The sequence below is a fragment of the Manis pentadactyla genome, chromosome 8 (genome assembly GCF_030020395.1).
Source record: "Manis pentadactyla isolate mManPen7 chromosome 8, mManPen7.hap1, whole genome shotgun sequence".
Classification (NCBI taxonomy): domain Eukaryota; kingdom Metazoa; phylum Chordata; class Mammalia; order Pholidota; family Manidae; genus Manis; species Manis pentadactyla.
The window spans coordinates 97,126,677-97,140,797 of NC_080026.1; the positions used below are offsets into that span (position 1 = coordinate 97,126,677).

The window sequence follows — 14,121 nt, forward strand, 5'->3', positions numbered from 1 at the left end:
GACTCTTTGTATATGGACAGGAGGTGGAAGTAGAAATGGGAATTAGTTATGTTGGGATAGTGTTAGTTTGTTAGTTCTGTGGTGCTCCAAAAAAGGTGATTTTTTTTTTATTACTTGTTTTTTTGTACAGCTGTAGGTAAAGTGCATTATCCTGTCTTAACTTGTGTACCCTTGGTTTCCTGGAATAGCGCTGAAATAAAATATTCCTATTAATACTCTTTTATACATCTATCAAAAGTGAATTGGCGCAATCTTTTTATATTATTAAGAAGGAAAGGATAATATCGCATCTTTCAGTAAAAGATAAGATTCTTACCTGATAACTTCTACTTAGGGTTGAATGTTGGGGAGGTGAAGTGATGGTTTAAAAAAAAAATAGAGGCAGAGAAAGGCATTAACATTAAAAGAGGAACTTAGGGGAATGATGGTTGGTGGTGGTGACGTGGTCAGTAGAAGTTTTGCCTACTGGCCATACCCAGGGCTCATTGTGTCATTGAGTGGATGTTGTGTTATTGTTGTTACACCAAATGTTCATCTCATGCACTGTTTGTGAAGATAGGGTGGAAACTGCCAGTCTTAAGGATTAATGTGAATGAAAGGTGAAATAGTGTGAGTATTGGAAGGTAATTGATGTTTGATAAGTAATATTAATGTACTTAAGAAACTTCCATGGACTTTCACATACCAGTTAGAAGACTTAACTAACTGATCTGCCTTTATTATTTATGCCTGGATTCCTGACAGGTGACTTTTTAGCCTCTCAGGTGGTTATCTCTACAAAATACCTTCAGTTTTCCACATGCATATGCATGGATGTATTTGTATGAAGTGACAGGAAAGGAAATTGTTTTATGAAAGTAGGAATATGTGAGCTATAGTGATCAGTCTTTGCTTGCAGCATAGTAAGATGCATGGATGGAAAAAGTGTGATGAAGAAGAATTTCTTCCCAGTAAGGCTTTAACTTGCATCTCCAAAGCACCTTGAAGCACTTTTTTATAGGACTTCCACAGTCTTACAAAATTTTTGTATCACCATTCCACTGTTGCTGGATATTTGAGTTGTTTTCAGTTGGAGAAATTGTGGACAAAACTGCTAGGAGTGTTCCCAAACCTGTCATCTGGTGCAAATATGTACAAGTTTCTCTAAGGTGTAAAATCAGGAATGGAATTGCTTGTTCACAGGCAGGGTGACCATTTATCTCAGCTTACGTCTTAGTGTGATTATTAATGTAACACCTTTAATTCTCAATTAGTATTAATCTAAAGATGGATTCCATGATGAGTTGTACGGCTGCCCTAGTCAGGGTATGCTTGTCCTCAGCTTTACTAGGTAGCAGTCAAACTTTGCCAGAGTGTTATATCAGGCTATTATACTCTCTCCATGATATGTGAGAGCTCCCATTGGTTTTCATTCTCTCCAATTCTGTCTTGTTAGCCTTTCAGAGTAGCTAATCTGGTAAACTTTGCGTTTACCTGATCGGTAATCAGGTTGAACAATTTTTCCTATAATTTTTGGCTATGTGGATTTCCTCACTTCTAAAATTACTGTTCAAGTCTGCCACCTATTTTTTTTACTTTTTAATTGGGCCTTGTGTCTTTTGTTGCTATTTAGAAGTTCTTTTTTTACTCTGAATACAAATCCTTGTCGTGTATATGTTGCCAATGCCGCCTTTCCATCTGTGGTGTGCTTTTTCACTCTCTTTATGGTGTCTTTTAATGAACAGAAGTTCTTAATTTTAATGGAGTCAAATTTATTGGTCTTTTCTTTATGGTTTTGTTTTAAGACTCTTTTCCTACCCTCGGGTCAAGAAGATAATTCTAGGCAGTATTAATCTTCCAAAAGCCTTTATTGACTTTAAAAGATGTAAGATTATGAATAAAATACACTCTTCTTGACCCTATTCTCACCATTAGAAAGCTACTTTTGCTTTACTTCACTTTCTTCTGTTCTGTCTTGAATTTTTACTTGTCTGCAGCTGTAACTAAGAGCCAGGTGCTGACTTCCTCTGTTTCTTAGGAGAAAATGGTCATATAGACGGAAGTTCAGCCAGATTCGATTTTACAGGTCTCCAGCTGACTGTATTGCTTTTTCTTTTATGAACTAACATTTTATGTGTTCATTCTTGCTATGTGTCTGCCACCATTCTTCGTTCTTTCATATTTGTTATCTTAATCATCTGCTTAACAGTTCTGCAAACAGGGATATATTCTCATTTTTACAGATGAGAAAACCTAGACTTAGACTGATTAAGTAACATGTCCCATATCCCACAGTTTAGGTAGCTGGCAGAGTGGGGACTTGAACCCTGAACTCTCTAGATATGTCCAGTCACAGCACACCTCCTTGTGATACAAGGTTGCTAATATCCAAAATGAATGACAATAACTTCCTTACTTTTAAGGTAACATGTTCTAATTAAAGCACACACAGCTAATTATTGTAAAACTGGATAAGATCATCAACCGCTCTGTGTATATGATAAACTAAGTAGAGTAGCCAGTAGAGCTTGGAGAGGCCCTTGCATGGGCAAAAGAGGTTCTGTAAAGCCTTGAAACTGTATGCAAATGTCTGTGTGTACTAATGTTCACTTAAAAAAATAGATCTTTAATTTACTTTAGATTCTTAAAGGGAAACCCTAATTGGTTTTCTAGCAATACTGGATATCTTGTTTGAAGACATCTGTGATAAAGTTAATGCAGAATTCTGAAATGATCTGTATTTTCAAAATAATCTTAAAAATTCAGATGTCAGATTTTTTTTTTAATATGTTGTTCTTAGTCTTTGTTATTAAAACCTGGCTAAAGCTAGTTTTTCATTAGGAAGAACCCTAGGACTGAATAGGAATTTTTAAGTGCCAAAAAAGGACATTCTAAACTTTGTTGATTATTTCATAAGTGAAGGTACTTAGTTATAATATCGTCATTTGTAATCTGTGTACCCCGGCTCCAAAGGCCTGATGACTACAAATGACTTTTCATCTTGTCTCCAAAATCGTCTGTTTTACGAGGGATCAAATTTCCTGTGAGGTTCCTAACAGTGTGATTAAAGTTTAGAGACTGAAACTATTGAGCACATAAAAATGCAGGGATGACTGTGCAAACCTAATTCATGGGCTTCACCAGGAGATTTGGGGCATGTCTCCACTAATTTATGATGATGATGTTGAAACTAATCTTTGCTAGGGATTATGGAAGCCATAATAGTTTATTGATGGTTCAGTTATTGTTTGTTGAAGCAGATTTATACAATTATAGTTTAATGACATAACAAGGATATTGTCAACTAGGAGAGCATGACATGAAAAATTAAACTTCCTATTAATATGATATGTATTAGTTGAAATGATAATTTTCATCATGATTTGGCCTCTTAGAAATCCTTGGAAAACATTATTAGCTTATGAATTGAAAACTCTCTATGTTAATGAGTAGTGAGAAAGAACTTGGTATTATTCTAAAAAGATGGGAAATTAAATATTCAATTCAACTAACATTTATTGAGTGCCTGCTCTGGGCTTGCTGCTGAGTTCAACTCAAAAATATGTAAGTTGGACAAGGCTGATTTGGGAGAGATGAAATACTGGTTGCTTTACTTTGTTCCTTCAGTCATCCTTCCCTCCTGCCTATATTGGATGGATACTATTGGCAGTGATTCAAACATTCAACAAATTTGTTAATGTGTGTGGTGCACTCCACTATGCTGTATTGTCACTACTCCCTCAGTGGCTTCCTGTTCCTTCATCTGTCAACTTTATTTCTTATCCTCTTCAACACATACCCACTCCAGGAATGCACATGAACTTGGTGTCCCCTTTGTTTGATAACTTATTCTTAGCTTCTGTGCCTTCTGCTGATGGATCCCTTTCCTTTATTCACTGGTGCATTCATTTAACAAACAGGCATTGAGCCCCTGTCATGTTCAACTTACGGTCCTAGAAATCTTGGGGCATACAAAGATGAATCAGATATGAATCCTCTTCTTAAGAATTTTAGTCTAGTAAAGAGAGAGAGGTCAGTACACAAATAAGCATAACATAAAGTGGAAAACAAATGCCAGCATAGTAAGAAAGCTAAAAACTTCCTATTAAGAGCTGTAGGGCTTCTGAGAAGATGTTGTTTGCACTGGGCCATAAAAAATTTGAATTTGGGTGGAGAGACCCAGCAGTTATCCAAGTTCTGCTTTGTCTTTCAAGGTCCAGTTTAAGCCCTTCCATCTAAGGGGTATCCTACCTGTCATGCTCAGCAAGGTTTAGTCATAGTTGTTTCCTGACTTGTTAGCTTCTGCTATCAGAACCCTTTCTTTGAAGTAAATCTTAAGGAGGAGCTCACTATGTAGAGAACAGTTAAGGAGGAGCTGCTTTGTTGGGTGCAAGGGGTTCAGGTGGCCCAGCAGGGGTGGTGACACAGTACGGCAGAGTGCCCTGCACTGTGCACACGAGGAACTTTCTTGCAAGAGCTCCCGGGAGCCTAGTTGGAAAACCAATGGAGAGACAGGAAAGCATTTAGGTTTTAGCATCTGAATTACTTCCTGTGTTGGTGGTCTGAAATCTTGACCAGGTCACATCTCAGTTTTCTTTAAGCAAAACAAGGCAATAATACTACCTTAACAGGGTTGTTTTAAGGTTTACTGATGATCTGTGTAAAGTTCTTTGCCAACAGTCGGTGTCAGAAAATGGTTGGTATGATTATAGTTTAATTTTTTAAAAATGATTTATTGAGGTGAAATTCATATAACATAAAATTAACCATTTTATTATTTATTTATGTCAATCTGGCTAAAAGTTTGTACTGTTCAGTACACCATATCCACTAGGTAATAAACCAAGTGAAAAACCATTTTAAAGTGAGTAATTCGGTGACATTTAGTACATTCACATTGTTATGTGACCACCGCCTCTGTGTCTAGTTCCAAAACTCTTATCAATCCAAAGTAAGACCCCTTACCCAATTAAATAGTTTCCTCCTCAGCACCCTCACCCACCAGGCACCAGCAGTTTATATTCTATCTATGGATTTATCTCTTCTTGATCTTCATATAAATGGAATTATATGAAACATGACCTTTTGGGTCTGGCTTCTTTTAACTACATGTTTTGAGGTTCATCCACACATTAGCACATATCAGTACCTCATTCTTTTTCATGACTGAATAATATTCTAGCATATAGATGAACCACATTTTGTCAATATATTCATCTTTTGATGGATATTTGGTCTGTGCTGTTGTGAATAGTTCTGTTATGAACATGTGTGTACCTATTTGAGTACGTGTTTTCAGTCTTTTGGGGGTATATACCTAGAAGTGGAATTGTGAGGTCATGTGGTACTCTTATGCTTAACTTTTTGAGGAATTGCCAAACAGTGCTTTGTTATTTCTCAAATGCTTTGTATTCTCTAAACACCGACCATAAGGCTGCATACACGGAACAACATCTTGCTAAATGTTTTTTGGTTGTTCTTCAGTTAGTATTTGTAACCTCACCTCCCAATTCACATGTTTTGGGCCTCGTGCATTAATTTTAGGGCAAATAGATGCATCCAGGACTTGAAAGTTAACAAGTACCACCATATGGATGATGTTTAATGTTGCCAGACAGCAGATACTTGTTAACCAAGGACACTATTTTGATCAACTGTGCCAATAGTCTTTGCTGGGTGGTTATAGAAGAAAAGAAGTAAAGATCCCTTCCTTTAAGTAGTGTATGTTCTGTTTCAGAAAATACTGTTAAGATTTGTGGATCCTCAGTTCCACAGTAGGCTATGAAGAAATCCAGGAGCATATAAAAGTGAAAGAGCTAAAAATAACTGTTAGCAAGTAAAACTCAGTATGACAGAAGAGTAAACTCTATTATTAATCTTTTTTTTTTAAACCAGTTTTTGGCTCATCTATAATCTCATGACTCAAATGTTATGACATAGATTTTGAAACAACACACAGCTTTGGTAAAAGCTTAGAGGAGGCTTCACATAATATTTATGATCCAGGATATTTTGATTCTTCTTATGCTGACATGAATATTTCTGAATAGTGTTGATATTTATATAATACTAACGAAGCCAAAAGCTCAGTGTTGGACTAAGCATTTCTCTAGATCTGTTTGGGATGATTTATAATGAATGATGTAAATAATGTTTTATTATAAGACCATATGATACAACCATGTAGTTTACTGATACTATTTTATAGATAAAAATAAAATGATTCAAAACCTTAGGAAGTAGAATAATTTGATTTGCTGTAGCATGAGTACCCAGAATCAATTTGGAATGACTCACTCCCTTTTGATAGCCTTGTAGTCTAACTTTGAAGTGTTTATAGAAAAAAATAAGAGAAAAATGATTTTTGGAGTTGTGCTTGTGATAGAATGTCCTATCTGCAGATGAAACAAACCCTAGTGCTCTGAAAAAGAGAAGTGGTATGGATAATTCTGACTTGGGAAAAAAAGCATTTCTATTTGAATTAATTACACATTTTTTTTCCTGTAGGTTTGTCTTTCTAGTTAGATACTGCTTAGACTAAAACTGAATTGTTTTTTTTAAAATCTATTCTCTTAGGGTACCAATTTACAGTGGGACTAGTGAGAGGTCAGAAACAAACCTACCTAAGATTTAAAAATTTGCAGTCAATAATGTATAAAGTGATAATATGCATGTGTTTAGTTGAGAATTGGCTACAGATAAGAGACTTCTGATTTTGTTTCTCTCCTAGCTTTATGTGTTTGTGTGTGTGTGTATTTTCACACTGATTCTCCTTGTAGCAAAGGGCTGCTGAGTTACATCTGCTTCTGCCAAATTAACTCTGTTGGTTGGTGTCAGATGAGAGCTAATTTTGAGATTAAATTGAGGAGTGGGGTGTGTGTCTGTGGCTGGGGAGGAGGGAAGGAGGGTCTAACTAAGGTTGCTTGGTTTTATATAAGATCAAAATTTGGTTATTCACAATGTTGTTTTAAATGTATTTTTTGCCTTTTAAGTAAAATTATCACTACTGTCCTAAAGTGTGACCTGTGTCAACACGGACTTACTATTGTAAAAACTGGTCCATCCTCCTCTTAGGTGCTGTTATTGGCCATGTCTTGATAGCCCAATCAGTACCTAGATGTCAGGTGACCTTTGGGACAAATAGTGTTTCCTGGGGAAGTTAATACTGACCTTTAAATATTTGACTTTTTCTTCCCCCCCAGACAAAATGATATACATGCCTGACTATTTGAGTAATAGTGAGATTTTTTTTTTCATGATGGGATTATTTAGACTCTGTTGCACACATGATTTTTAAAATTTGGAGACTAACCTGGCCTTCAAGAAGAGTGACATGTACTTCTTTAGGCAGTTGTTTTGGGGCTTCATATCCTTTCCCTAGTGCCATGTTCCCAAATACCCTTTAGGGGTATGAAAGAATTAACATGTCACCAATTATAATGTACTAATAAACTCATTGCTGCTGCTCTTTGTATTGAATAGTTGTGGAGCTCCATAGATGGTTGCTGAATTTAAGGTATGTCCTTATGCCCAAGTTAACGTTTACTTTTCTTCTCTTTTGGCAGATTTGCCTGAAGATCTGGACAATCTTTTTTGTCATGGACTGTTAAAACATTTGGATTTCCAATTCTGGTATTTTCCCTTTTTTTATTATATTTTTAAGATTAAAATGTCAGTTTTACTGAAATGTGTTGGTAATGGATACGAATGATTCTGGGTAAGGGTTTCGGTAATAGCTTGTCATGAAAGTATATTTTGAGTATTTATTAGTTATGAAGTGCATTTTGTTTTAATGTATGTTCATTTGCTTGTGTAACCAGAATGCCTGAAAGCAACTTTGCAATATTGGATACTTTTCTATGACCTCTCCTCCTGCTTCCTGCAGTTGTACTCTCTGCAATCAAATTAAATTATTTGATTCATCCTGAATAAATGATGAAAGATGAAATAATTATTTGGACACACTGAAATGTCTTCTAATGAAATTTTGCCCCAAACCATTTTACTTTGGAAAGATCAGTTTCCTGTTCTAAACTTACTAACAGAATGATTCCTGTGTTCTATCGTGAGAGTGGTTACACTGTGAAAGCCAGTGATTTCATTCCTAAACATACCCCACTCCAAGTCTAACATTTTTGTCATTGATTTATATAATGGCACAAAGAGGAGTGCTTATTAGATTTGCAGATGACATAGATGACAGAAACAAGATTCAAAACAATCTTTAATAGGTTGGAAGATAGACTCAAACCAAGAAGATGAACTGTAATACATTTTAAATCCTAGCATTTAAATTTGCACAAGGCAGGGAATGGAAAGACTCAGTTTGACAGCATTTTTGAAAGAAGATCTGGCATTTTTAGTTGTACTGTCTGCTTAGCATGAGCCAGTTTTGTGGCAGGGTTGTTAAGAAAGTTATGTAACCTTGGATTGCATTTATAATTGGATAATGCCTGGACTATCAGATTTTAAGATGGATATTAGCCAAACTAGTGAGCAACCAAGAGAAAGGGGGTGTTTGGAAACCATGTGATGAGCAAATGTTTAAGGAACTGGGATGTGGATGGTCTCAGGGCTGGAAGTAGAATGGGGTTTGATTGTTGTGGTTTTAAAAAAATACTTGTTTTCAAATATTTGAAGGCCGGCCTGTCATACTAAAGAATTAGTAAGAATTTCTTGAGATTGTTTCAGGGGAACTAGAATTAGTGGGTAGAAGTTAGGGGAAGGCAGATTTTTGGTTCCTGTGAGCAAGAAATTTATTACAGTTAGAGCTGTCCAACAGTGGAGTGAGCTGCCTCAAAAAGTGACAAATTCTCGATCACTGGAAGTGTTTTGAGACTTGGTGGCCATCTGTTGGTGCTGTATTGGATCTTTTACTGGAGAACTAGAGAATGGATTGGCTGGTGTCTAAGGTCCCTTCAGCCCCAAGTTTCTGAATCTGAGGGGAAAAAAATTGAGTAAATCTATACAGTTTACTGATTGCAAAGAGGACAATCCTTTTTATTTTAATTTTTAATTAATTTATATTGAGGTAGGTTCATACAGTAAAATACAGATTTGGTGTACAGCTGGATGATTTTTGACATGTATGGGCAGTCATGTAACCATCAGCCAGATGAAGATATCAACCATTCTCATTTTTTTCCCCTTTACCTACTTCATCCATCCCCCACTCCCCTCCTCTGGTGACCACCAGTCTGTTCTCTGTGAGGACAATTCTTTTTAAACTGCCGTTTTCAAGTTGATTGAATAAGTATAGTTCAGTGGCCCATGTTGTTTTTCAGCAGCAGAATCTTTCAGGGCAAACATTATGTTCTTCAGTATAATCTGGCTAAAGTTTTAAGGAAAGACATTATTTTTCTCTTAGGTACATTACATCTAAATAAATAACCAGAAATAACTTTATTTTTTAAAGTGTATAACAATTTTCTTATTATTTTTCCATTTTTAAAAATTAAGGTATCATCAATACACAATCTTCTGAAGATTTCATGTAAGCAACATTGTGGTCACTACATGCACCCATATTATTGTGTTCCCCCGCACACCCCCCACCACAGTCACTGTTCATCAGCATAGCAAGATGCCACAGAGTCACTAGTTTTCTCTGTGTTACACTATCTTCCCCGTGCCCTCCCCACACCATGTATGCCAACCATATTGCACCGTAATCCCCTTCTCCCTCCCTCCTCAACTCCTCCCCTTTGTCCTTTGGAGTCTGTGAGTCTGTTGCTGTTTTGTTCCTTCAGTTTTGCTTTGTAGTTATACTCCGTAAATGAGTGAAATCATTTGGTACTTGTCTTTCTCCACCTGGCTTGTCAGAAATAACTTTAACTTTGTATTTTATGAGATGTTTTCAGAGTGTGTAAGACATGGCGTTTGATGGAAGTGGTGATGGTTACTGTACATGGAATATTAGATACTATGTTTACTTAATTCTTTCAGTAGTCCTGTGAGGGATATACTAGTATTGCTCTAGTCGTAAAGTGTCTGAAACTTAGTTACTTACCCAGAGTTTCTCACTAGACATTGGCAGAGCTGCCATTCATTCCTTTAGTCTTGACTACAGGGGCTGAGCTGGCTGGAGCGCAGGCAGTTGTGGCTCAGGTGAAGCTAGTGCCGGACTTGGATTTTAGAATAATGGCATTTGAGCCTTAAGTTTACTATTGGCTTGTTACCTTGAGTGAGTTCCATCTTCCCCTGACCTTCACTTTACCCAAAGATTGTCCTGCAGATTAAGTGGTAAGTTACATGTGAGTACACTCTATAAACTTTCAACTATAAAAAGAGTTAAGGTGTGATATCAGCAGAGAGCAAGATTAGAGCCCAGATCTGACCCAAGCTCCCAGGCCCGGTGCTCCTGGTGCTCTTTGCAGGTGTTTTCAGTATCAGAATGAAGGTCTGGGGTGGTTTAGATGCGTACGAGGAATCCAGAGAGCAATACTGCTGTCTACCTAAAACTAGATTTGTACAAACCTTCCTGTATTGAGCTGTTTCATGAGCTAAACCAGTACTAAGATACCTAGAGTGCTACATTAGTTAGAAGGTGAAGAATTAATGTTACTATGTTAGTTTCAGTTTGTCTAACCAGTGGGTTTGAGAATATCATGGACCCTTCCCAAAAGGATGGGAGGTTCTGATTCCAAAGAAGTGGTTAAATGGGAAATTTTCTTATGTGTGAGACTTGGGAAAATCAGGATATAGCTGAAATAGAAAAATAGGGGTTATTGCTTATTTATTTATTTTTTTAAGTTTAAGATTTCTTAAAGTAAGTTTAATGTACTTCCATCAGATTTTTTTGTATCATAGACTTATTTTTCAATGTCAATTTTATGATAGACATAATCTTGAACCACTTTCATTTAATTTTACTAATTTCAATAAAGGTTATCCATTAAATATGTAACTTAGGTATCATCCCTTAAATGTCCCACAAGTGACTTCATATAAATAACAACAACAAAAAAATCCTTCTCAGACTGTGACCCAATTTATGATTGGAAAATATAGTCACTATGGCTTTTGTTACATAACACCTGCCTTTCATTACTTCTGTGGTTCTTTTGCATCTGAAAAAGTAATGCTAAAGAGTCTTTTAAATTATTTTTAGTAGTTCCATTATTAAGAGCCTTTCCCCCCTTTTTATCCTTTAAGGTCTTGATTTCCTAGTTAAAGATGTTCTTCACTTGAATGCAGTCTTTCCTGTTGGTCAAAAAAGACAACTATCAACATTGCCTGTGTGTCGTCTTGTTAATCTCTTAAGGATGGATGTTTGTAAGGTGTTGCTTTATATAGTCTGGAATAATCTGCCCATTTGTTGAATTGTAAATGTTCAAGTTCTGTTAAATACAAGGAAAACCTCTATGGGTAACTTTTGTATTGAAGAAGTCATTTGTCAACCATGGTAAAACTTGCAAACCCACTTTATACAGAGTGGATTCTTGAAGCTATACAGAAAATAAAAAAGCAAAAGCAAAGGCCCTCTGAAGAAAGAATCTGCCATGCAGTCAGCACTTCCCATGGGTTGGATAAGAAGACAGTCTCTGAACAGCTGGAACTCAGTGTTCAGGATGGCTCAGTTCTCAAAGTCACCAACAAAGGCCTTGCCTCCTATAAGGACCCAGACAACCCTGGGCGCTTTTCATCAGTTAAACCAGGCACTTTTCCGAAGTCAACCAAGGGGTCTAGAGGATCATGTAATGATCTTCGCAATGTGGATTGGAATAAACTTTTAAGGAGAGCAATTGAAGGACTTGAGGAGCCAAATGGCTCCTCCCTGAAGAGCATAGAGAAGTATCTCCGAAGTCAAAGTGACCTCACCAGCACCACCACCAGCCCAGCCTTTCAGCAACGGCTGCGACTGGGGGCCAAACGCGCCGTGAACAATGGGAGGTTACTGAAAGATGGACCGCAGTACAGGGTCAATTATGGAAGCTTCGATGGCAAAGGGGCCCCCAAGTACCCCAGTGCTTTCCCATCCTCGCTTCCTCCTGTCAGCCTTCTGCCCCATGAGAAAGACCAGGTAAGTGAAGGAAGAATGCTCAGTGTAAGTACTGCCCATTTGACTTGTATAGATTCAGTTAACTTGTATATGGACAAAAGTTCTGAGTAAAGTTTGATAAAATCAGACAGAGGTTTTGCCTTAGAGCAGACTTTTATATTTTAAAATGTATGTACTGTTTTACAATATAAATTATTCTGTATTGCTTTACAGTGTATTGAGGGCTTCCACATTGGTTGACTGAGAATTTAATGTGATGATTTTGTGATTTGTTTTTTGAACCCTGCTGTTTGGTGAGTGCTTGAAGGGACCAGGAGAGAGAACTTTGATTCTCCTTCCTCAAGGCAGGATCATATATATTTTAAAAATCTAAGAAAGGCCATTGTATATTTTCCTCTATTTAGATCTGTTATTATTTATACTTATTTTTTCAGCTTTTTAAGTATAAGTGATGTATTTTTCTCTTTATTATTTTCAGAGAAGAAGAATCTGTAGACTAGTTAGTTTAATAATGATAGTCCCTACATTCCTGGAGTTGTTTTACTTTGAGACCTATATTCTTCCTGTTTTAATTTAAAGTCAGTTTATTGTTCACCTTTCAGCGGGTGAAAGCGAATGTTTATTTTGTCTCATGCTGTATCTTATACTCTTTGGTTTCTGTGTGCCTTACATTGTTTCTATAGTATTTATATATATATATATATGGCAGATTTCTCCTTAAGTTACTTCTGTAATTTTAAGTCATGGGTTGATAGGATTTTCCTTTGTTTTGTTTCAAAGCTACTGAAGTTACCTCCCAAACTAAAACCAAAGTAGAGCGACAGCAAATTGTTTATAATAATTCAGGCCATCCAGTTTTGGGGCTTGTTGTCTGTCCTTTGGGTGAGTGGATATATTGATATCAGTTAACTTTACAAAATCTTATAAACCATTAACCATTATTGATAGAAAGGGTGGTACTATGTGTTAACTACATTTTTAGAGATTATGGGAACACAAGTGTTAGGAAAAGATGTGCTCCTGATGGCTTGTTTTCTGTCTTTAGATACTGCCAGCCCTTGAGATAGACCCTGCTTCTCTCAGTGCTTTAAGCTGAGAGACACCCAGCTCTAGAAACTGGGTAGGACTAGGTGGTTTGCCTTCCTATAGACTAATTAAACTCTAGCATTTATTTATTAACTGTGTTTTTATTTTACTAGTTTTCCTCAACATTAATTTTGCTCTTTGGTGGTATTCGTATTTGTGTAATCAACTCCCAATTCTTTGTGAGAGAATGTGGGCATTAAAAAAGAAAGTAAACCTATGAAATACTCTTTTTGATAATATTTATTTTTTAAAAAGTGCAGCAAGTGACTCAAATCCTAATTCCCATGTCTGACACATCTGTATTAAGCTCTTTCTTCTCATTAAATGTTTTTATAAAAGCTTATACCATGAGGAAATTCTTTAAGGGAATATGGGGCCATTTCCTGATGGACTTGGATACCTTTGTTTTTAAAATATACTCATTCCCCTAAGCTATATTAAGGTTTTATAATATACGGTACGTGGACTGATTCAAGCAGCGTTCGACAGTTTAATACTATGTTTCAGTAATTTTGTGATCCAAGGAATATCTTTGCTTGTGATAGAGGAGTCACTACAGATTTTCCACGGTCCCTTTCTTACCCTTCTCTTTAACCTTATGCATCATTTCTTGCTAATCTTACATTTTTTTTCATATGGCATCTATATGGGAGGATTTTTAGTCCAAAGGAAAATTGATGCCTGGAAGTCTCTAGGGTTGAGAACCGAGTAATTTATTGCTGAGTGTGCAATTGTTACTGCTTTTTGATGATGCTGGTCTTTCAATTGTATGTCATGATATAACAAGGAAAGTGTCCTAGAATTTTTGCTTGATGAAATTTGGAGATCAGTTGTGTATTGTGTAATCAAAATCTAATTCTTAAAAAAGAACATAAAAATCAGGTCAAGTCAATTTAGCCACAATGTATTGTTTTGGATATTACATTACCATTTTTCCTTAAAATGTAATAAAAACTACATCATTATATATTGCTGTTTGAGATTACAAGTGGTAAATAGTTTAAAACCATATAAACTTGTTAAGTAAATATAATAGAAATTCTTAACTTGGGTCC

General features: G+C 36.3%; 1 protein-coding gene across 4 annotated transcripts in view; it reads left to right on the forward strand.

Annotated features, from left to right (window-relative positions):
* Positions 1 to 14,121, forward strand: part of KAT6B (lysine acetyltransferase 6B) — a 182,357-nt gene that overhangs the window by 2,633 nt on the left and 165,603 nt on the right. For all 4 annotated transcript variants that reach the window (XM_057506023.1, XM_057506024.1, XM_036928866.2 and 1 more), the window contains 2 exons: positions 7,545 to 7,611; positions 11,134 to 12,001. In XM_057506023.1, coding sequence (XP_057362006.1) covers positions 11,381 to 12,001 — 621 coding nt within the window. In that variant the 5' untranslated portion in view covers positions 7,545 to 7,611; positions 11,134 to 11,380. The remainder of the gene's footprint in view (positions 1 to 7,544; positions 7,612 to 11,133; positions 12,002 to 14,121) is intronic.